The sequence below is a fragment of the Podarcis tiliguerta genome (genome assembly GCF_965153285.1).
Source record: "Podarcis tiliguerta genome assembly, chromosome: Z".
Lineage (NCBI taxonomy): Eukaryota > Metazoa > Chordata > Lepidosauria > Squamata > Lacertidae > Podarcis > Podarcis tiliguerta.
The window spans coordinates 20,397,619-20,421,012 of record NC_139553.1 but is presented as its reverse complement, the minus strand read 5'-3'; the positions used below and the strand labels follow the sequence as shown (position 1 = coordinate 20,421,012).

The 23,394-nt window shown below is 47.0% G+C and overlaps 2 protein-coding genes and 1 long non-coding RNA gene across 4 annotated transcripts in view; 1 reads left to right on the top strand and 2 right to left on the bottom strand.

Annotated features, from left to right (window-relative positions):
• The window catches only part of LOC310669596 (uncharacterized protein), a 38,148-nt gene extending 22,340 nt beyond the window's left edge, over positions 1-15,808 (top strand). Inside the window, exons 4-10 of one of the 2 annotated variants that reach the window (XM_083423964.1) lie at positions 3,709-3,749; positions 7,142-7,278; positions 8,658-8,729; positions 9,310-9,388; positions 10,293-10,399; positions 11,622-11,716; positions 13,709-15,808. In XM_083423964.1, coding sequence (XP_083280090.1) covers positions 8,661-8,729; positions 9,310-9,388; positions 10,293-10,399; positions 11,622-11,693 — 327 coding nt within the window. In that variant the 5' untranslated portion in view covers positions 3,709-3,749; positions 7,142-7,278; positions 8,658-8,660 and the 3' untranslated portion in view covers positions 11,694-11,716; positions 13,709-15,808. Of the gene's footprint in view, positions 1-3,192; positions 3,750-4,241; positions 5,293-7,141; positions 7,279-8,657; positions 8,730-9,309; positions 9,389-10,292; positions 10,400-11,621; positions 11,717-13,708 lie in introns of those variants that run through there. The other variant, XR_014507238.1, reaches the window with a different exon arrangement.
• Positions 1-23,394, bottom strand: part of LOC310669768 — a 571,559-nt gene that overhangs the window by 3,470 nt on the left and 544,695 nt on the right. The gene's annotated exons all lie outside the window — the stretch shown is intronic.
• On the bottom strand, positions 114-21,450 carry LOC310669913 (uncharacterized protein). Its single transcript, XM_083424376.1, has 5 exons — positions 20,908-21,450; positions 17,523-18,293; positions 7,872-8,044; positions 1,991-2,504; positions 114-1,065 (listed from the first exon to the last, which is right to left on the bottom strand). The coding sequence occupies exons 1-5, from the start codon at positions 21,400-21,402 to the stop codon at positions 232-234; spliced, it is 2,787 nt and encodes a 928-aa protein (XP_083280502.1). The 5' UTR covers positions 21,403-21,450; the 3' UTR covers positions 114-231.

The window sequence follows — 23,394 nt, the reverse complement described above, 5'->3', positions numbered from 1 at the left end:
ACATGAAACTGGTGGTGGTCTTAAATACCCCACCAACCTACAATTAAGTCTCTCCTGAATATACTGTGCTGCTTTTTTGTACTTCTATTATTTTTGTTGAATTGATTGATTGATTTATTTTTACTTCAATAAAATGCTTTCTTGAAAAGCTTCTGTGATGTGCCAGGGAGCTATTTGGAAGCCTTTTTTTCTCTTCCTACAGAAAACTGGGGATGTGATGCTCAGGAGTCCTCAGGACAACAGCGTCACTGCTTCCATTGCTTTCCTCTTCCTCCTCTCCTTGATCACAGCAGCATCATAACAGCCCTTGAAACTGAACAGAAAGATCGGGACTGGGACAACGATGGTCAGCACACCACAGAGTGCAGTGCAAGCTGCTATCGCTTGGCCGGTGACACTGACAGGGACAAGTTCTCCATACCCTACAGTGGTCAAAGTGATGACCGCCCACCAGAAGGCCTCGCCAATGTCACCAAACCCTATTTTAAAGTTGGTACTCAGCAGCTCCCCATAAAAGCAGAGGGTGCCAAAGAAAAGGACTTCAGAAGCAAAAATCAACAAGAAGATGAGTATCTCTCTCAGGATGGATTTGAACATGCAAGGCAGCACCCTCAGCATCAGAGGTGTCTCCACCAGCCTCAATACCTTCAGGAGTTTAATGATGTAAATAATGCGGCACAGACCCAGCCACTGGACCAGAGGATGTGGCTCCTGAGGGTGTGGCTCCTGTGAAGGTCTGGCCAAGGACAGCTCAATGTAAACTGGGAACAGGGAGAGGAGATCAGCGATGTTCAGAGGGTTCTTCAGGAATTTCTTCAAATCTGGGCAGCACATGATCCGTACGAAGAACTCAGTCGTGAAGCAGAGGATGAAGAAAAGCTCAAGGTGGAGGAGGTAGGGGGCCACTTCGTAGGAATAGGCAGAGGGAAAGAAGTGATGGTAGTAATGGTGGTGGTGGCTCTCTCTAGTATGGTTTGGGGTGATGTTTTTTATGAACCCCTTGGACTTCTCACAGAGGATGATGATGATGGCAATGGTGAACAGCAGAGAAACAACTGCCAAACCCTGCAAAGATAAAGGAAGGGTGAACATAGGAAAATGGGCCCATTGGTTTATATTTATATAACTAACTATAACTAAATATTATATATATGCACACACTGTATTTATTAAATTTATTGGTAACTTTTTGTTGCCAAAGGCAACTCACAAACTAACTAACTAATTAAAACCTACATAGATGCATTTTTAAAAAACACACGTTAAAAGAATACATTAAAGTAATGCAATGGAACATCCCATCTAAGAGGCCACAGATATTCAGAGGCCAAATGTCTGGTTAAAGAGGAAGGGTTTTGCTAGGCACGGGAAGACATATAACAAAGGTGCCACCTGCTCTCACGCGTTTGTTAACTTTTCCTACATTCACGTATTAGATTCTGCCCCTTTGGCTATAGAAGAGCCCACATGAACACCAATAAAAGAAAGTTCTTTTTGAAGCAGCAGATATGGAACTCGGTACTTTAGGAGGCCAACACAGATGGCTTTAGAAGAGGACTGGACAAAATCGTGGAGAACAAGGTTGTCAATGGCTAGCAGCCATGATAGCTAAGCTCTGCCTCCACAGTTGGCAGCAGTTATGCTTCTGAATACTAGTTTCTGGGGAGGGCACTTGTGCTCAGATCCTGATAGCAAGTTTCTCAGAGGCATCTGGTAGTGTAACGTATTCTGCACAATTTATTATATAATGCTATTCTGAATAATGCTTGTTATAGGCTGGCAGGTGCTAGAGTTTACGGAGTTTGTGGAGTCCAGGTGGTGGTGGGAGGAATTGCTGCCTTAGAGGAAGTTTGGTATATACAGCACCAAGTTGATTTGCAGAGTTGGGTTTTACATTCCCAATACTTGACCAGTCCCCTTAGCCCCTCTCTCCACCTTCCCCTGGCAAGTCACAGAGCCAAGTCTGAGACTTATCAAGCACATTCCTTACCATTGCACGTTTAGAGGAATAGGGCTTTTCAAAGAGATCCCACAATTTGGCCCGCCACCGGGCATACTGATAGCCACTCCTTCTTTCTTCCTGGATCAGGAGACCCTGGTCGTTGTCTTGCTCGTCGACAATCCCAGTGTCGGGCACCTCCTCTTGGGGCCCTCTCCAGCAACAGGGGGCCAGCTGGGTGCCTGTGAGCCCCCAGAAATCCAGCTCTTCCTCAAAGGCAGATTCACAGACACCTGCAGGGCAATGGAGTTGCTTTGTGCTGTAGTAGTTCAGCACCTGCCCAAACAGCCGGCCACTCCGATCAAAGAAGAACTCCTGGGTGCTAGGGTCATGGTCATGTTTTGTGTTGGCCTGGGGCTCTGTGAGGCTCCACAGTTTGGTCCCTGGGAAAGCCTGCAGGGTGCTAAGGTATGTTTCATAGCGCATGCCTCCAACGTTCAGAATGACCTTTCCGGCGGAGACCTCCATCTCTCTGATGGTGGTCCAACTGGCTTCTTGCAACAACCTGGGAAGATTCAGAAAGGGGCTTAGTCAACGAAATTACAGTTTTGAATACTGCTACAAGCCACCCCAGTCTCTGCAGCAGTGCAAGATTCCAGAGGTTCCAAGCCCTTACCCAGGGTAATGCTTGGTGTTTTTATTTTTATATGTGTTTTATTTTATTTTTATATGTGTTGGAAGCCACCCAGAGTGGCTGGGAAAACCCATAAATATAATAAATAATAACAAGGCACAGTCGAGACGGTGGTGTCTTTATGATATATGGTTTATTTACACATATTTGCAACCAGAATCTACGATGGAGAGGCTCCCAGCAATACACTCCCAAGAGGTTCTGTTGCTTCCCTTGTGACGTACAGCAGAGCCAGACCAGAGTCTGGTGATGCAGTTCCTCAGAATTCCACCAGAGTGCTGGAGCCTCTCTCTGATTGGCTACCAAGACAGTTGGCTGGGGTGGGGTGGGGTGGAGCCAGCACTTTGCCCCTTTCTCAGGCTTTGTTCCCCTACTACCCACACTCAGCAAGAGGTTACCAGGCTGGCCTGCCTTGCATTTTTAATGTATGCATTGAACCCAGGTGTTCAGTGCTTGGCATAGTTTAACTCCCCAAACTGATTAATTCTAACTTATTGGACCCAGGAATTTAGAATATCTCGTACTGTGCAAACTCATAACAATGCAATAACTTACCAGAGAACTCAGGGTTCTTGCCCTTGTGGGGCGGGGGAGTTTTTGAGGTGGCTCCTCAGCAAAGGGTGGACCAGCTAAATATCTTTACAGCACGAATGCATCTTATGGATGTTTAATTTGCACGGTTCCAGCCACATGAAAGTGAAGCGAGACAAGCTGAAATCCTGCAAGCTGAATGCAAGTTAAATGCATGTTGTATTTGTCATTGTTAGGAGAATTATAAGGTCTAAGATATAAAATAAATGTTCATAAATGTACCAGGCAAACTCATACATAAATATATAAATCACATGTCTGAAACAGTACAGGAAAACATCCTTAAAGCCATTTTGACTCTTTCAGTGACCTCAAATATTTGAATAGAAATGGGAAAAGCCCACCGGGCAGGGCTCACCTGGGCCAGCCCTTCACCCACCCTCAGCCAGGGAGGACAATGGCCAGCCGGCTGGGGGTGGGCCTAAGGCCAAAGAAAAGAAGCTGACCCCGTTGTCCAAGCCTCTTTCGCTGTTCTTCCTTCCAGGATCAAGATCATCAGGAGCGTGTCAAGATGGCCGGACTGAGGTAAGTAACCGGCTTCTTTGCATTTTGCTTGGACTGGGGGGGGGGGGCTTGGCCCCTCCGCCAGGCTAGGCCACATTTTGCAGCCTTCTTTCTTTCTTTCTTTCTTTCTTTCTTTCTTTCTGCAGGGGTAGCATGCTTGGTTTTTTGCAGCGGGGGGGGGGGGGCATGGCTCTCTGCTGCTGCCATCCACTGGCCTGAGCGGGTGGCACGGGCCCCGGCTAGGCCGCAGGGGTGGCCTGCTGTTCTTTGTGGCGGCAGGGTGGGGCGGGGCCAGCTGCTGGCCTTTGACCCACCCTTGGCCAGGGAGGACAAGGGATGGCCGGCCAGGGGTGGCCTAAGGCGAAAGAAAAGAGGCTGACCCCGTTGTCCAAGCCACTTTTGTTGTTCTTCCTTCCAGGATCACCCACCCACCCTCCCTCAAATTAATAATTTCTTGCCTCAATATTCATCCTAGATCAGCGGTCTTCAAGTTAATGATTCTTTTCCTTACAGGCTAATATTGTGCGTTCCAGGTCAGTGGGCGCTGCTGCGGTTGTAAGAAGGTTGCTGTATTCAGAACCGGGAAGGAATTTTCCATGCATTGGCAGGTTTTGCCTTCTCTGTGGCATTTCGTCACAACTTTTAGGCCTTGGAAGGGTATCTTTTAGTCTAACATCAAGTCGGGTGGGGGTGCATTCATGCTCCTTCCCCATGCAGCGGTGCTCGCAGGGCCCGTTAAAGGGAAAAAAACAGGAGTCCCTGGCCCTAGAGCAGTGGCATGTAGGTCAAACTCCCGGAACGAGGTCGGTGGAAGGGCATGCTGTGTAAGTTTGCGCTTTGCAATCCCCTCTCACTGGACCTCATCTGCCTGCATATCCTCAGCCAGGCGGGCTGAGAGGGTTACCTGCCAAGGCCTGTGCCAAGTTTCCCACTTCTGAAGCTCAATAAAGTTGTGGCCAATTTGAACCCATATTCTGGTGTCTTGTCTCATCATTTGGGGCAAAGGGGTAGGCACCACAGACAGGATTTAGGGCATGTGCCCACAAATCCTGCCTTAAGGGCACATTTGGGTATGAATAGGGAGAGCCTGTGACCTGAAATCAAGAATTAAGTGTCATCACAAAAGAATGGCCAGGCTGTCCAGGGAAACCCATTAACAGGGTTCCTGCCAGACAGAAAAGGGTGGCATTTTCAAAAGTCTACAGTGGTACCTCACATTACGAACTTCATTCATTCCAGAGGTCCGTTCTTAACTGAAACCGTTCTTAACCTGAGGTGTGCTTTCACTAATGGAGCCTCCTGCTGCTAACATGCTGCTGGTGTATGATTTCCGTTCTCATCCAGGGACAAAGTTCTCAACCTGAGGTACTACTCCTGGGTTAGCAGAGTTTGTAACCTGAAGTGTTTGTAACCTGAAGCATTTGTAACCCAAGGTACCACTGTATAAGGGCTTGTTCACCATTGTTCTGGGTTCCTCCTCCCTCCTGCGTGGGGTGTGTGTGTGAGGACCCTGTTGCAACAGTTTAATAAAGATCAGGCTTGCGAGCTGCTTTGCTTCTCAATATTCTCTGGTTGGCCTCTGTTGTTTTCTGCTACTGATAGAGAACCTACATAAGGACTCTATATGGCTCTTGGGTACCCCATGAAGGAAAAGGAGCAGTTTTTTTCTTATAACTTCATGCTTGAAAACAGTAACAACAAGAACAATAAAAGTTAAATGGGAACCAAGGCCTATGAGATCTCATGGGAATTTGGATGGATCCTTGAGATCTCACAATATCTCCTGGGAGCATTGCAGACCTGGCGTGCAGAGAGGACCTTCTTCCTGAGCAAGGCAGAGAGTCTGAAAGCTGTTTTTGCACGAGGAAATTCAGTAGTCCGTTAAAGTCTCTATTGGCCAATAACTGGCAAAATGCTGTATATCACTATTATTTTCTTTGAAATTCACCAGTTTTACAATGGATATTAAAAAACAACAACAATGATACTATCAAGGAAGACAAAAACACATGCAAGATAGTTGAGTTCACTTCCACACTGTAGGGCCCTGGCAATTTATATTGGCTTCCACACCTCTTGGTGACCCTGAGAGAACTTTGCAAACACACACACACACACACACACACTCTCTCTCTCTCTCTCTCTCTCTCTCTCTCTTCTGCTAGTTGTTGCTGGTGATCTAGGGGCTGCTACTGTACAGGTTAGAGAAAAACCAAAATGTTTCCACTAATATTGTGTAGCAATGCACTATCAGAGACCAGCCTGGCACAATTTAACAGAAACTACTTAGGCTAGTAGTTGCCAAACTTTTTTGGGCCACTGCCCCATGCCTCCATAAACTCATAAAAAGAATTTTTCAGAAGAACAGTTTGCATGATCTACTGAAGAAGAAAATAGTGCAATAAAATTCATATTTAATCACACTTTTAATCAAAATTCAATCTATAGCTATGTTCCCCACAAAACACTAATTTGTAGGTATGAGTGCGTGTCACTGATGCACACAAATAATGTTCTGATCTAATATTTCAGCTAAAAAAAGGAACATACTTTGAAAAATATTGCATGAAAAATATTTCTCAGGAAAATCTACCTACCCACACTTACCAAACATGCACAAACCTTCACCTAATCAATGTATAAGAAAATCAATAAGCATTACCAACAGTTGTGAAAACTTAGAATTAAAAAAAATACAAACAGGACTAAAATACATAGCTTTGAGAGGGATAAAGCTAAAGGACCCCTGACAGTTAAATCCAGTCGTGAATGACTCTGGGGTTGCAGCGCTCATCTTGCTTTTACTGGCTGAGGGAGCTGGCGTTTGTCCACAGACAGTTTTTCCGGGTCATGTGGCCAGCATGACTAAGCCACTTCTGGTGAAACCAGAGCAGTGCATGGAAACGCCATTTACCTTCCTACTAGAGCGGTACCTATTTATCTACTTGCACTTTAGAACTGCTAGGTGGGCAGGAGCAGGGACTGAGCAACGGGAGCTCACTCCGTCAAGGGGATTCGAACCACCGACCTTCCGATCGGCAAGCCCAAGGCTCAGTGGTTTACACTACAGAACCACCCGTGTCCCCTTGAGAGGGATAAGAGCAGTTAAACTTTAAATATAAAGTGAGAAAGGTGCTTTGTTTCAGACTCTAGCGTGTCAATCATAAACAAGTGATTAACATGCTCAGAAAGGCTTGCCTTCGACCTCCTGCCACCCCTTTGCCTCTTAGCACCTCTCTAACTAATCCCACCCACCCCCAGGGGGCAGTATCATCAAATTTGGGAGCCACTGATTTAAGCAGAATATGTTTGACCCTTTTCCGAGAACAGCTGCTCAACTGTTAAATGCACCTCAAAAATCCATCTAGTTCCATTCATATTTATTCAAAAGTATTCTGGTCTACGTTATGCAGAATTGCACACCAAAAGATGGACCTTAGTTGGCCACTAAGTATGTCCTCGTCAACTTCCCAAAAGAATGAGCTGGGTTGCAAGAACTACAATCAGGTGATGGTGTCCTCCTCCTCCACGCCCCTCACTTATCTGCTAGGTAAGAGAACAAGGGCCAGTGTAGTGTGTGAGAGCTGAGCTGGAAGCTGGAGACACAGAGATATGCTTGCTCCATGCTGGATCCAAAGCTGCAGCTAATAGAGAAGTAAGATCTGTTGGGGTGCTAATGCTGTGAGCCCCTCTATCAAATGCTCAGGTTGTATATCTGACTAAATAATACAATACATCCAAAAGACACCACAGTCTCTGCTTACTTTCATTCCAAGGAAACCAAACCTACATAATCACAGGAACCCCTGGAGGCTCAGAGTTTGGGGTAGCATGTAACAATATATTCCTCCTTCCTGAGCAGGGAAGACACAGTATGTCTGAGTGCATCCCCTGGTGCATGAAAAGAAGTACGTGCAATGGCAAAGCTAGATGGCAGCCCTCAGGAGGTGCCACCACCAAATCGTGCCTGTCATTTCTGCCTGCCTGTCTCTTCATGCCCTCCAAACCCAGAACTTGAGTGTCATCACCAACCCCTTCTGTTGTCTACTAAAAGCCCCCATTGCACCATACTACACACACACACACACACACACACACACACACGAAGAATCCCAGAGAAAAAGCTACAGCGCCAGTCCTTACCTCCACAGTCCTGATGCAGTGGTGGGTGGAGAGAGAGGAAGAATGGGGAAGAATAAGCAGGCAGCAAAAGGACTGAGTGAGCTGTCTGCAAAACATGATGCCTCTAGGGGCCCAGTTCCAAGCCTGGAGATGTCAGATGCCAAGAAGCAAAGCCAGCCAATCCAACAGAAAAGCTATTTGAGTGTGTGTAATGCACACCCTCCGCTCTGCTCCCCCAACATACCTTCCTATCAGCAACAACCAGCTATTATTTAGTGGACCATTTATAAATAAGCCAGTAACTCCCTTGCCACCCACAGTTCCTGAAAGAGCTCTGGCCTCTTGGAAATGGTCAGAGTTCAAACTCTCTTGGCTCAATTCAAAGCAGATTTGTTGTGCAACAAGGCGGCAGGGGGCTGGAGGGATGGTGAGGAAATGAAGCAAGAACAAATTGTTTTGTTCTTGCCTTTTCTGCTCAACTTGGCCGCCTCTCTCTGGTTAACTTCTTCCTCCTGGTGAAGAAGATGATGGGCAAATGAGGGTATTTTCACAGCCAAGGTTTTGAAACTGGCCATCTGGGGTGCCTTGGGTTTCTGATGGGAATATATAGCAGAATGTTCACCAGAATGTGTCTTTTCTCTTATACATAACCAACATCTAGATCTGAGCATAATGAAGGGTGATTTAGGGACCAGATTTGATGAAGAGGACCAGATTTGATGAAGTAAAGGACCGTGGGGGCTGACCAAAGTTGTTGAGTTTTTTTAGGATTAAAGTTGTTGAGCTTCAATCGCACCTCCCACAGAGACCATGCTGGAATCCTTGAAAGCGCTGCTGCTGGAGGCGTCGCTCGGAGTTAAAAAGACCACCCTTCGCCAGGTGCAATCCCTATTTTTGCATGTAGGGTAGTTGCGCCAGGCCATGCCTTTTGTGCCCGTCTGGCACGGCTCATGGCCGGAGACATAGCCCCTCACCATCACATTGGGGTGACAAAGCAGATGAAGGATGCTCTGAAGATTTGGCTTGCATTCTTGCAGGATTATAATGGGGTCTCATTTTGGCAAAAGAGCCTTAACCCTGGGGTGGAATTCCAGGTCTATTCTGATGCTTCTGGCCACTTTGCTTTGGCGTGTTCTTCAGGGGCCATTGGTGTGCCCAGCCATGGCCATCTTCTTGGCATGCAGCAGGCATCACTCGGGATCTAACCTTTCTGGAGTTTTTCCCTATTCTAGTCGCCATTCGCATCTGGGGAAACCTCTTCTCAAATTCCAGGGTCTGTTTCTGGTCCGACGATCAAGCGGTGGTAAGAGTTATATCTAGGCAGTCAGCAAAGTCCATGAGGGTCATAAGGGTGCTGCGCCTGTTTGTGCTGGAGTGCCTGCGGCACAATGTTTCCTTCGCTGCCCATTTCATACCTGGCCTTAACAATAACATTGCTGATGCACTGTCTCATTTCCAGATGGAGCGTTTCCGTGAGCTGGCACCAGAGGCAGCCCAGACCTCGGACGCCTTCCCAGACAATCTGTGGGAGATTGGAAGTAAGAAGTAAACCAAGGAGTATTGTCATTATTAGCACCCTCCACTAGATGTTCTTATTCCAGGGCCTGGAACACCTTCGGGCGTTTTCGTGGCACCAAAACACATCGCGCTTCCGAGGAGAAGGTGCTTCAATTCATGGTGCTCCTAAAGCGCAAGGGCCTTGCCATAAAACTTTAATGCTATACAGGGCGGTTCTCTAATTCATTTGTAAATTCCTTCGTTGGCCAGACCCCTGTGACAGCTTCCACATCAAGAAGCTGCTGACTGAGTGGTGGTGAGTCATTCCCCCATGTCAAGATGGCAGGAAGCCTATCACTATCGACACACTCAATCTAATTTGGAAAAAACTACCAGAGATCTGCTGGTCAAATTTCGAAACGCGTCTCTTTCGGGCTGCATTCTCCCTAGCATTTTTGGTGCCATGTGCATTGGGGAGTGTTTGGCTGGGTCCCCTCAATCAGGGCTGGCAGACACCGACATTAAATTCTCTGGGGATACACTGAATGTCAGGATTCGGTCCTCAAAAACTGACCAATTGCTGAAAGGGGTCATGCTGGCACTGTCTCCGACAGAACAGGAGGGCCCCTGCCCATATCAGGACACACGCCGCTTCTTCAGGGTCCGGCCTCAGTGCAAGGGCCCTTTCTTTATTCATTCAAACATGCGCCGTTTGACGCGATCTCAATTCACAGCAGTCTTACACAGAGTCATAGCGGCCTGTGGCGTTAGTCCCCAGGAATATTCTGGGCACTCCTTCCATACCGGGGGTGCCACTTCAGCGGCAGTCGAGGGTTGGGACCCCACCTACATCAAGATACTGGGGCGCTGGTGCTTGGCAGCCTACAAAAGCTATATTCATTCTGGCTCCTCCACCTTATCACTTGCAATTGAATTTTCTTATAGGTTTGCCCACCATGAAGATCTGGGTTGTAGGGCACAGCATTGTGCATTGGGCGACAGATTATGCACGGTCGTACAATGGGGGCTGTAACCTTAACATCCTCCCCAAGGTACGCATTTATTGGATTGCCCAGTGGGGCATACGTTGGCGGAGCTTGATGCCCATGTTGCGTAGTGCTGCGGTGGCGCATGGCCCTCCGAGAGTCTTGATTTTACATGTGGGAGAGAACGATCTAGTGGAACAAAAAGGCATTGCCCTGACCCTTGCAGCAAGGGCAGATATAAAAAGCCTGCATGCCTTGTACCTGACAATGACCATTGGCCGGTCCAATCTCCTACCCTGTCTGCACTGGAGGGGGGTTTCCAATCCCTCTCACATCAATTATGCTGTGGAAAAATCAACGGCCATGCGCAATACCATGTGGCAAATTGGCGGGTTCTCTATCCCACATCCCACCATCAGGGCAGATAAGGCTGAACTATTCCGGGAGGATGGAGTGCACCTGACCCCACTAGGTAATGACCTCTGGCTGCGCAACTTGTGACAAGTCCTTAGGGACTGGGTAGACTGCAGGGTTTGATTGGTCCTCAGTTGTGGGACTTGGTGGCAAGACCCTTAGGGCCAGGCCATGGGTGGCAGTTTTAGGCCTTGGCAAGGTATCCTTTAGTCTAACATCAAGTCGGGGAGGATGCATTCATGCTCCCTCCCCATGCGGCGGCGCTTGCAGGGCCCGTTAAAGGGCAAAAACCGGGAGTCCCTGGCCCTAGAGTAGCGGCATGTAGGTCAAACTCCCAGAACGAGGTCGGTGGAAGGGCATGCTGTGTAAGTTTGCACTTTGCAGTCCCCTCTCACTGGACCTCATCTGCCTGCATATCCTCAGCCAGGTGGGATGAGAGGGTTACCTGCCAAGGCCTGTGCCAAGTTTCCCACTTCTGAAGCTCAATAAAGTTGTGGCCAATTTGAACACCAATTCTGGTGTCTTGTCTCATCATTTGGGGCAAAGGGGTAGGCACCACAGACAGGGTTTAGCACATGTGTCTGCAATTTCCGCCCTCCCCATGGGTGGGCAGGGTTTGCATCACCAAGCGGGGCTCACCTGGGCGGGTGCCACCCACCTGCTTGGGCCGGCCTTTGACCTACCCTAGGCCAGGGAGGACAATGGATGGCCGGCCGGGGGTGGGGCTAAGGCCAAAGAAAAGAGGCTGACCTTGTTGTCCAAGCCTCTTCCAGGATCACCCACCCACCCACCCTCCCTCAAATTAATAATTTCTTGCCTCCATAATTTCATCCTAGGTCAGCGGTCTTCAAATTAATGATTCTTTTCTTTCCAGGCTAATATTTTGTGTTCCAGATCAGCGGGTGCTGTTGCGGTCATAAGATGGTTACTGTATTCAGAACCGTGAAGGAATTTCCCCTGCATTGGCAGGTTTCGCCAATTTCATATTACTTATTGCCAATACACACTTTTATCATAATTAAACTTTTTCTTAATATATCTAATTTGTTATATCTACCTTGCAACTATTACTGAAGTTCCTCAAATGCTGCAACAGAATTTAAACTACTATATTTATTTTTCAAACATTATTTGAAAACCACCCATTTTGAAACAAATTCCAGTTTTGATTTATTCTTTATTTTTTCTGATAAACCATCTAATTAGGCATATTGTGTCAGCTTTTGGATCCAATCTTGTATAGAGGGGATTTCATTACTTGAAGAGTTGAAGGTGGCTCTTATTGGACTCAATATTTGGTCACTGATGGCAGTGATGTGTGGCAAGGTAGCCAATGCCCAGCTGCCACCGAGAGGGCCCAGATGAGTGTCCAGAGCATGGTGGCCAAAAAAGGTTCTGGCCTTGGGCAGGGACGGTGATCCGTCACTCAGGCATTACCTTCCGTGTTGCGTCCCTTTACAGGCTTGACAGGGTTCATCTGTCTGTGACTGGGAATTAATTTTTGGCTGACCTCCGTGTCAGAGGGGTTAAGGGAATGGCTACAGGTGTGAGTGGTTGGCGGCGAGTGCGGGTGCTCATGTGGTGGATAGGCTCTGGTTCAGGTGATAGGGATGGGAGAATGCACTCACCATCCCTATGTGAAGGGTATTCCGTTAAAGGTTTGGTTGATGGTTTGGTCAACCCCTAAGAGAGGGTTGTGCCCGTGCCTGAGTCCAGGGGGGCATTTGGGTGGCGGAGATAGCCTGTTCCCGGCTTTCCGCTTATCCAGGTGTTCACCCTTGGCTGACCTATGCTGGTGCCTTGGGTCAGTGCTACCTGCAACAGTGCGGGGAACTAGCCGAGCCAGAGCCTATGCAACCATTCACTTGCTGTAATCAATAAAGTTGTGGCCTAAATTCTGCCAAAAATCCAAACCAAAATTTGTGTGAATTTATTTAGGGTGGGGTTTAAAGGTCTGAACATGCAAGGGGGAAATTGGTAAGTTGCCTGTTCTGGATAGGGTTGCCTCCCTCAGAAGGAGCAAATGCAACACATGGGCTAGCTTGCAAGCCAATTGGGGAAGCCAGTGTTGCATGTGTGACATCATTCACACACACGACACTTGGTGCATGCATCGCACGTATATGTGACATCACACACATGCTATGTGTCATGTGTCACAAGCAGCCCAAGCCAAGCATCCCAAACTCTGAGCGCTGTGTGCACCATCAGTTTCTCCACCTCTTCCTCCTGTGGCTGCCAGGGAAGGAGGCCCTGACTCCTCCCGACATTGCTCTGAGAAGGAGAAGGAGGTGTCACCAGGACAAGCTGGGGGCTCATTCCCCAGTAACTGCAGGAGGAGAAGCCGGCCACAGAAGCCGCATCTCTGCATTCAGCCTCCTCACCCCCCAAACATTGGGGGGGGGGCAAGCTAGTGCCCATGTCCTGCATACATCTTTGTCACTAGAGGCCCCGGTGTCCTCTGTGGCTAGGAGAGCCTTTTGCCAGCCTTGTCTGGTTTGCCAAATACAGCTGTTTGTGGACAGGGACAGCCCAACCACTGTAGGACATGCATTGGTAACCTCAAAGCTGGATTACTGCAATGAGTTCTATGTGGGGCTGCCCTTGGGCCTGGTTCGGAAGCTCCAGCTGGGGCAGAATGCTGCAGCCAGATTGCTGATGGGAGCTTCAGGTTGAGGATAATTGACGCCATCTTTGAAACAGCTGCACTGGCTGTCCACCTCCTACCAATCCAGGTTCAAGGTCCTTGCATTCATTTACACAACTGAACAACTTAGGTCCAGGGAATCTCAGGGACCACCTGAATCCTTATAATCCAGCTCAATCGCTGAGATTGCAGGAGCGCCGATGGTCATTCCCCAAGTCAGCAGACTCATTTGACAACAGCGAGAAATAATATCATTGGACCAGTCCTGTGGAACTCTCTGCTACTGGAGATTGAGCAAGTGCCTTCTGTTTCAGCTATTAAATGTCTGCTGGAAACATCCCTATTCTGCCAGGCCTATACAGGCAAGTAATAAGGCATTCTTCCACAATGGTTAATTGTTGTCTGTTTTTAACGTTTTTATGGTTTTCATTGTAGTGTTTTATGTTTTTCTTGTTGTAAATCACTCTGATAGTTGTTTTTGAATGACACAGCAACATACAGATATTTTAAATAAATGAATAAATAAATAACCACATAAGAACTCTCAGAGTGCAACAGTCAATCCCTTCCCAGGGAACCCTTGGAATTGTAGCTTTGTGAGGGGAAGAGGGGGTCTCCTAACAACTCTCAGCACCCTTCACAAACTATAGCTCCCAGAATTTGGCTCTGTGAGGAGGGGGGACAGGAGTGCTTTAAGTGGTATCATCAGTGCTTTTTTCTGGGGATACACAGGGGTACGCACACCCCTAAACATTTTGTGAATCTTTGTACTTTTGTCCATTTACTATATTTATTTCCCCCGATTTGAACTATAAAATTGTGATTTTCTTGAGTCAAAATGAGAGTACCTACCCCTAAACATTTTTTTAAAGAAAAAAAGCACTGGGTATCATAGTGCTGTAAGTGTCTGGTGTGTACATAGCCAGTGTCTTCCTGGACGCTGGGGTCATGGCAGCTTCTAGATTTCCCCTTAGAGTGTAGGTTTGTTGGGGCAGGGAGCTGACTCTGTCAGGTTTGTCAGGAATGAAACTAGACTTAAGTTCACCCGGGTCAAAGATCCAGTTTGGCACCCACACTCACACATTTGTGTACACACACATACAGGCTGGGAGCCTCAATGGTGCCCCTCTGGAGGCTTCACCCAGGGCAAAAAACTCTGTAGCTAAAGTTCTGGGTTTGTTCCTCTGTAAAACACTAGATTTCCTGGTGCCAATGGAGGCGTCCGTTGAAATGCAAATAGAGACAGGCTTAGGAGAGGTCTATGGCAGGGGGAGGAAGAGCTGAATCCTCCCTCCCAATCCATCATGGCCCTGAGGTGGCTTATGCCTCTCCTTAGCAGTTCTTTACTAAACAGAAGAATCCTTCATGTTCCCGGTGTTTATTCAATTAACAACGATGCCTATATTGCCCCTGAGAAACATGAAGCACAAATTGATTGTAATGGAGAAATATAATTACCTTTAATAAACTGTAGCGTGAAAGCACAATGCAGCATACATTATACGATTTAATAATACAAAAATCTCCTTTTCGTGCCAGGAGGCTTCTCTTAAGTGCAATGTAGTTATGAAACTGAGGTGCCAATACCTAGCAGAAACCCAGGGGACTTGGGGTCTACACTTTTTGAAGTCTTAAGGCCAAAGTGCACATTATATTAAGCACGCTTATGGAGGGGGGGTGGGACTTGCTTAATGCTGCATCCATTATGAAAAAGGGAGATTCCAACAACATTAGGCAGAACTTTCTGAGAGTAAGAATAATTCAACAGTGGAATGGATTCCTTCAGAAAGTGGTGGACTCTCATTTCTTGGAGGTTTTAAAGTGGAGATTGGCTGTTTGTCAGGGATCCTTTAGCTGCGATTCCTGTATTTCAGTAAGTTGGACTAGAGGACCCTAGCAAGTCGCTTCCAACTCCACATTTCTATGACTGTGGTTCCTTTTTCAAGTGTAGACTGTGTCCATTCCTGCTACCTGCCAGGAAAACATTTGCAATTATTTGCACTTCACTGGCTGGTATCCCACATTGCCCCCACCCCCCTTTTGAGACCCATGGTTGAAATGCACCTGATCTATGATGATGCGTTTTTTGAAACTCACCTGATGCTCCGGTTTGCTTTGGAGCAGAGAGGAGAGTGGCTGGTGTATGTGCCCATTGACAATAAGCTACAGTTCATGGAGTACTATAACATGCCTGCAGGGCCATTAGGTTCAATGGTGGCTCCCTGAAGGCCATCATTCAGCATAAAGCACCCAATTCAAAGAGGAGAGCCAAGCAAACAAGTGAGAGAAAAATATGAGGCATTCTGGATCCTGGATTCTGTAGTCTTTATAATCTTATATGAATGTGTGTGTGTGTGTGTGTGTATTCATGTGTGTGTGTGTGTGTAATACGCATGAATGTATATGCATGTAAGTATGTACATGCATACATGGGACGCGGGTGGCGCTGTGGGTTAAAGCCTCAGCGCCTAGGACTTGCCGATCGAAAGGTCGGCGGTTCGAATCCCCGCGGCGGGGTGCGCTCCTGTTGCTCAGTCCCAGCGCCTGCCAACCTAGCAGTTCGAAAGCACCTTCGGGTGCAAGTAGATAAATAGGGACCGCTTACCAGCGGGAAGGTAAACGGCGTTCCGTGTGCTGCGCTGGCTCGCCAGATGCAGCTTGTCACGCTGGCCACGTGACCCGGAAGTGTCTCTGGACAGCGCTGGCCTCCGGCCTCTTAAGTGAGATGGGCGCACAACCCTAGAGTCTGTCAAGACTGGCCCGAACGGGCAGGGGTACCTTTACCTTTACCTTATGTAATACCTTTTGATCATGTATGTATGAATGTGCATGTATGCATGCAATAACTTTTGATTAATATGAAATTTTAAAATAAACTGGAATTTAGCTTTCCAAATACTTCTACTATTTTCTATGAACAGAAGGAATGCTGAGAATCTAATGCAAGTCATTTTTATGAGTTGTGCCTTTTGGGGTTGGGTGAGGGAGGGCTACCCCTTTAATATCAGTTGACCACCAAACTGAAGTGGGATCTAGTCCTTTCCAGAAGTAGGCCTTACGTTTGCTCCTTTCTCATTTCCAGTTTGGAAATGAGAGGCTTTATTTTCATAGTCTCAGCGAGTTGTGATGAGGGCCACTAACCATGAAATGGTGGGTTTTGCTCTCTCTTCTCTGTGCTCTGCCAAGAACAGCATTTGGGTTTCCAGTAAGTAATATAGTTTGTTGTATGCCTGGTATATGAATGTGTTGACTTTTATTTCATGAGTCTCAGGGTCCAGTCCTATACACATTGGGAGGAAACTTCCCTGACTCAATGAGATTAACATCTAGGTAGCCTTGTAAAAGATTACATTGTGAGGAGTAGCAGCATTTCCCCCTTATACTGTATTATTATACCAGTTGTGTTTAGGTTGCAATGTTAGCTGTTGTAGGGTTTTTCTGGAAAATGATAGTGGCTTATACAATCTAAAAATACATAAAGATAGAACATTATTGGTGACTCTAGCCCATTTCCCCTTTGGTTGGTTGTGGCAGCATTAATCTCCCCGCACTTCATAAGAATAATGGAGCCCAGAATGCCAACAGAGATCAACATCTATCCATGTTCATTGTGGGCAAGCAAGAGTCATGATCACAGTCCAAAGGTATGTTCCAGGCAAAAAGGCTTGAAGGCAAGAAGCTTGAGGAGGAAGACCTCTTTTAAGAACATAAAACCATAAGCAGAATCTGCTGGATCTGGTCAATCCACCCTTCTAGTCCAGCATCCTGTTCTCACAGTGGCCAATCAGATGCCTCTGGAACACCAGCAAGCAGGACATGAGCACAAGGGCTCTCTCCCTTCCTGTGGTTTCCAGCAGCTGATACTCAGAAGTACGTCTTCAGCCATGGATGCAGAGCATAGCCACCTTGGCTAGCGGGCATTGGTAGCCCTCTCTCTCTTTGGAAATGTGGGAGCACAGGTAGAGTGTGACTTAATTCAGTTGGCAGCACAGAGGAATATGATTCTCAGGTAGGAAGCTAAACATTGCATCAAATCAGCTGAAGCATCTGCAGTGTGGCAGGAAGCTATCTAGAAGCCAGTTATCTCTTCCCATGAATAACTGGCAACATGGTGCTCTGGAGTCCTTAGGATGACAGCATTGCTGCTTGTTCCATCTTCCTCTTCCTCCTCTCCTTGATCACGGCAGCATCATAATAGCCCTTGAACTTGATCAGAAAGATAGGGATTGGGATGACTATGGTCAGCACGCCACAGAGTGCCGCACAGGCTGCTATCACTTGGGAGAATTCGGTGACAGGGTACGAGTCTCCATAACCAACAGTGGTCAAAGTGATAACTGCCCACCAAATGCAGGATGAAATGCTCTCAAAATATGATTCAGGTACCGGGTAAAGGACCTCTGTGTAGAACATGAGGATGCCGAAGAACAGACTTTCAAAGATAAAGATGATCATGAAGATGAAGATCTCTCTAAAGATAGACCTGGACGTGTATGAAAGGACCTGGAACATTAGAGGGATTTCTATGAGCTTAAGGATCTTCAAGAGCTTGAGGGTGTACAGTGCACGGACAAAACCCAGCCAGGCTTGTCCATGTGTGCAAAGCTCGATGAAAATTGGAAAGAGGGAGATGAAGTCAGCTATGTTCAGGGGGCTGGTCAGGAACTTCTTTTTATTTGGGCAAAACGTAAGCCGCACAGAAAACTCAAACAAGAACCAGAGGACGCAGAAAAACTCCAGAGGGATGAGGTAAGGGAAGTATTTGTGAATCTCATTGAGGACGGTGTCAGTGCTGTTGTATTCATGTCCATAGGCAAAGAACTCAATTTCTACATCAGCCTTCTTTATGAAAAGGATGCAAATCCCAATGTTGAAGACCAGGGAGATAGCGGCCAGAACCTGTGGAAAGAAAGTTCAGCTGTGTCACGAAGTTAGTTTGTGAGCTTTGTGTTAGAATACAGGAACATAAGAACATAAGAAGCACCTGCTGGATCAGGCCAATGAAGCATCTAATCCAGCATCCTGTCCTCACAGTGGCCACCAGATGCCCCAAAGGGAAACCAGCTAGCAGGATCTGAGCACAAGAGCCTTCTCCCCTCCTATGGTTCCCAGCAACTGATATTCAGAAGCATTGCTGCCTCACCAGGGCTAACAGCCACTGATAGCCTTACCATTCTCCATGAATTTGTCTAATCCTCTTTCAAAGCTATCTAGGTTGGTGGCTATCACTGCCTCCTGTGGGAGTGAGTTTCCTGCTCTATGTGCTGCGAAAAGAAGTACTTTTTAAATCTGTCCTGAATCTTCCAACATTCAGCTTCCTTGGATGTCCAGGAGTTCTAATGTTTTGGGGCACTTTCTCTGTCCCATGCAAACTTCTATCATGTCACCTCTTACTTGACTTTCTTCTAAACTAAAAATATCCAGACACTGCAACATTTCTTCATAGGAGCAGAAGAAGAAGAAGAAGAAGAGTTTGGATTTGATATCCCACCTTTCACTCCCTTTAAGGAGTCTCAAAGCGGCTAACATTCTCCATTTCCCTTCTTCCCCCACAACATACACTCTGTGAGGTGAGTGGGGCTGAGAGACTTCAAAGAAGTGTGACTGGCCCAAGGTCACCCAGCAGCTGCATGTGGAGGAGCAGAGACACGAACCCGGTTCCCCAGATTACGAGACTACCGTTCTTAATCACCACACCACACTGGCTCTCAAGGATGGAGCATTGTTCCATCCTTGATGTATGGTCTACACTGATTGGGGAGTGGATCTCCAGTATTCTAGAAAGGTTCTCCCCTCCCACCCTACTTTGTGGTGCCACTGGTGATCAAACCTGGAACCTTCCATTGGCAAGGCAGATGTTCCACCACCGAGCTCTTCCCCCTAAATTGTGGCATTGTGGCAGAACCCCATTTAGCCCCTGTTTTCACAGTGGATCAGCCTTCCTCAGCCTGGTGCCCTCTAGATATCTTGCGTTACTATAAATCCCATCAGCCCCAGTCAATGTGACTGTTTTCCCATCGGCTCAAACTTCATTCAGTCATGCTGGCTACGTCTGATGGGAGTTGGTGCAAAATATGTGGAGAGCACTATGTTGGAGGAGACTTCCCCAGATTCCCAAAAAGAAGGAACTGCTCCATCTACCATCCTTGTGTCCTTAATTTACTGAGAGCTACTATTTCCCTCTCAGAATTAATGGTGCATGCATGGCTTTGATAGGTAGCCTACATGTGAAGAGATGTAAAAAAAGAGTGTGTGAAAGGATATTGTCAGAAGAATCTTCTTACACAGGCTGCGTGAAGAATGTGTCAAGAATGTTTGTGTAGAAAAAGCTCAGCCTTGAGCTCGCCTGATAGAGAGAAGGTACCCTGTTCTTCTCAATGAAGCAGGCATCTGGTTTTGATAATGCAGACATGTGTTTTCTCTGTAAACATAATTTCTATGTGTGTTTAAAGCTGAGGGGAGGGGATGCCTCTATATAAGCCTGTGTAATGTATAGGCACGTGAACTCCACATGGCAGGATATTTTTCAGTTGGAACTCACCGGAACTCTGGCACCTCTTAGTTGGGCACCATTGCTATTATAAGAGAACAAGGGAGGCGTTTATGGTGAGTTCCAGCACCTCTTTTCCTAGAAAAATAGCACTGACCCAATGGTACAAAAGGAGCTTACAGATGTAATCCCAAAGCCTTTGCCTATTATTTTTGAGAATTCTTGGAAAACAGGTGAGGTTCCTGCATACTGGAGGCAGGCAAATGTTGTCCCCATCTTCAAAGGGTGTGGGGGGGAGAAGATCCAGTTAACTACTGACCAGTCAGCTTGATTTAGGTAGCAGGAAAGGTCATAGAACACTTAATTAAATGGTTGGTCTGTGAGCACTTACAAAAGGATGCTCTGATTACTAAGACCCAGCATGGATTTCTCAAAAACAAGTCATGCCATATGACACTCAGTTCTTTTTTTGATAGAGTTACAAGCTTGGTGGATCAGGGGAATGCTGTGAAGGTATTGTATCTTGATTTCAGTTAGGCTTTTGACAAAGTTCCACATGATACTCTTGCAGAGAAGCTGATAAAATGTGGGCTGGACAAGGTAACTGTTAAGTGGATTTCCAGTTGGTTGACTGACTGAACTCAAAGAGTGTTCACTAATGGTTCCTCATCATCTTGGAAAAAAGGGAGAAGTGAGGTGACACAAGGTTCTGTCCGGGGTTCATTGTTGTTCAACATCTTTATAAACAACTTGGATGAAGGAATTGAGGGGATGCTTATCCAGTTTTACAGGTGACATCAAACTGGAGGGGTAGTTAATGCTGCTGGAGACAGAGCTGGGATTCAAGATGACCTTAACAAATTGGACCCCCCCCTCTCTCTCCTTGTTTTAAAGCAGCAAAGGGAGCCCTGTTTGGACTTCCAGATGTTGTTGGAGTCCAGTGCTCATCAACCCCAATGACCACGCTCTGTGGAAGACCACAGGCTCCCCATTCCCATTTTAAAGAAATGCTCCAGCGCTTACCTTTGCACTACCACTGGAAAACGGTTTTTCGAAGAGGGTCCAAATTCTGGGCTGCCACTGGGCCCTGCAACTATTATTCCTCCTTCCCACCTGGGCCAGGAGAGCCTGGTCATCTTCGTCTTTGCTGTCATCCCAGAGGGTGAGGTCTTCCTGCTGGCTCTCCATGTCGTTCAGCCTCTGCCAGCAACAGGGAGCCAGGGAGGCCTCACTGAGCTCCCAAAAGGCCAGCTCCTCCTCAAGGACAGACTTGCAGATGTATTGAGGGCAGTGGAGGTGCTTGGTCCTGCAGTAGTTCAGCACCTCTTCAAAAACACGAGTATCTCTGTCGAAGAAGAACTCTCCAGTGTTGGGGTCATAGTCAAACTCGGTGGATGCCTCCTGGGGCCCTGTGAGGCGGCTCAGTTTGGTCCCAGGGAAGGCTTGGAGGGTGCTAGCATAAGTCTTGTATCGGATTCCCCTGAAGTTCAGGGTGATCTTTTCTCTAGTAGATTTCATAATTCTGGCTCCTTGTAATTGCCAATGTACAGTCTCCGCCTGTCAGGATGGGACAAGGGGCAAAGTATAGTCAGATGCATTGGAGGTATTTAAGTAGAGGTTAGATAGCCATCGGCCAGGTATTCTTGAGCTATGATCCCTGACCCTCGGGGCAGCCTTCCAATTCTACAATTCTATGATTCATTGGAGGCTTTTGAACAGAGGTTGGATATCTATCTATCCATCTATCTATCTATCATCTATCTATATCATCTCTCTCCTGGCTTTTCCCCAGACCAGGACGCAAGGCGGCTTGAACAAATCACAGCAAAACAGATAAAATGCAACAAGCTAGAAATATTGTTATTAAAAAGTAATTAAACTGTACTAGAATTAAAACAATATAAAAACAGATCTATTTTACTTGGCAAACCAGGCAGATGGGCGGCATAGAAATAATAAAATTATTTTTATTGTTTTTATTATTGAAACATGGATAGTAAAAATAGAATAGCATTATTGAAAAGCCCTTTCCAAAGGCATGTCATCAGCCTTCATCTGCTGGCGGAATAATGACAAGCGGGTGGCCAGTCTGCTTTCTCGAGGGAGGGTGTTCCAAAGTTGCTTGCGGGTGGCCACCACTAAGAAGGCCCTGTGGGGGATGACAGGACCAGGAGAAGGGCTTTCCCCATAGATTCCAGAGCCTTGGTGGGTTTGTAGGGGAGGATACGGTTAGGGTAGTGACATCGCTTGAGCAGCATAGCTAGTGGCTAGATTATGTCATACCCCTGATTAAAAAAAGGGACGTCCCATTCCATAATAATAATTTTACTGTTTATACCCCACACATCTTATTGGGTTGCCCCACCCACTCTGGGCAGCTTCCAATATATATAAAAACATAATAAAACATTAAACTTTAAAAAAAACCTTCCCTATACAGGATTGCCTTCAGATGGCTTGGGAATCTGACAATTCCATACCCTCCAACATTTCTGCAATGAAAATAGGGACATCTTAAGGAAAAATGGAACATTCCAGGATCAAATCAGAAACCAGGATGCCTTTTCTAAATCAGGGATGTTCCTGGAAAATAAGGACACTTGGAGGGTCTGCTGTGTGTGTGTGAACCTGGGTCTCTTCAGTCCTATTCTAACCCTCTAACCCAGGGAAGGAAACCTCCCTTTCTGCCCTTGGGAATCTCCCTGGCTTCACTCCCAATCACATGCACCAACTCTAGCGGGTGAAGGTATCATCAGCCCCCTCAATATTGCTTAGCAGGGGGGGTCATCCTCCCCGAATATTGAGGGGGCAGAGGAGACCGAACTGCCAAGCTGAGCACAGCACAACATCAACGGAAGGCTGCACCGATCTGTGCAGTGTCAAGAGAGGCTGAGGGACTGACCTGGCAAAAGGTCCCGTTGGCCCATGCAGTATCTCCTGACACTGTGGGGACCAGCATGGCCTAGTGGAAGGCTACAACTGCCTGGGTGGCGTCTCCTGATACCACACAGGTTGGTGTGGCCTTATGCTAGTTCTCACCAGTTTACCGTGCACGGCAGGGACGTATGTGATGTCATAGGACATATGTCACACATGCAATATTACATGTGTGCAACATGCGCCAGCCCCCCTAATCTTGGGGGCAACACGGTGCCTCTGCTCCTGACCAGTAGCAAGAGAAGAGTGGCCAGGATATCTGCAAAACAGGTACAGTGGTACCTCAGGTTACATACGCTTCAGGTTACATATGCTTCAGGTTACAGACTCCACTAACCCAGAAATAGTGCTTCAGGTTAAGAACTTTGCTTCAGGATGAGAACAGAAATCGTGCTCCGGTGGCGCGGCGACAGCAGGAGGCCCCATTAGCTAAAGTGGTCTTCTGGTTAAGAACAGTTTCAGGTTAAGAACGGACCTCCGGAACGAATTAAGTACTTAACCCGAGGTACCACTGTAAAATGTTTGCCACCATTGTCTCCCTTCTTTGCTTTTCTACTGCTCTCCCTGCCGCAC

Excerpts from the sequence above, each read along its gene's own strand:
- LOC310669913 (XM_083424376.1), bottom strand. The coding sequence starts at position 21,402 with ATGAAATCTACTAGAGAAAAGATCACCCTGAACTTCAGGGGAATCCGA. Across the intron at positions 18,294-20,907 it reads TTTCCAGTGGTAGTGCAAAG|GTTCTGGCCGCTATCTCCCT; the intron begins GTAAGCGCTGGA and ends TTCTTTCCACAG. Across the intron at positions 2,505-7,871 it reads ACTGCATCAGGACTGTGGAG|GTTGTTGCAAGAAGCCAGTT; the intron begins GTAAGGACTGGC and ends GAATCTTCCCAG.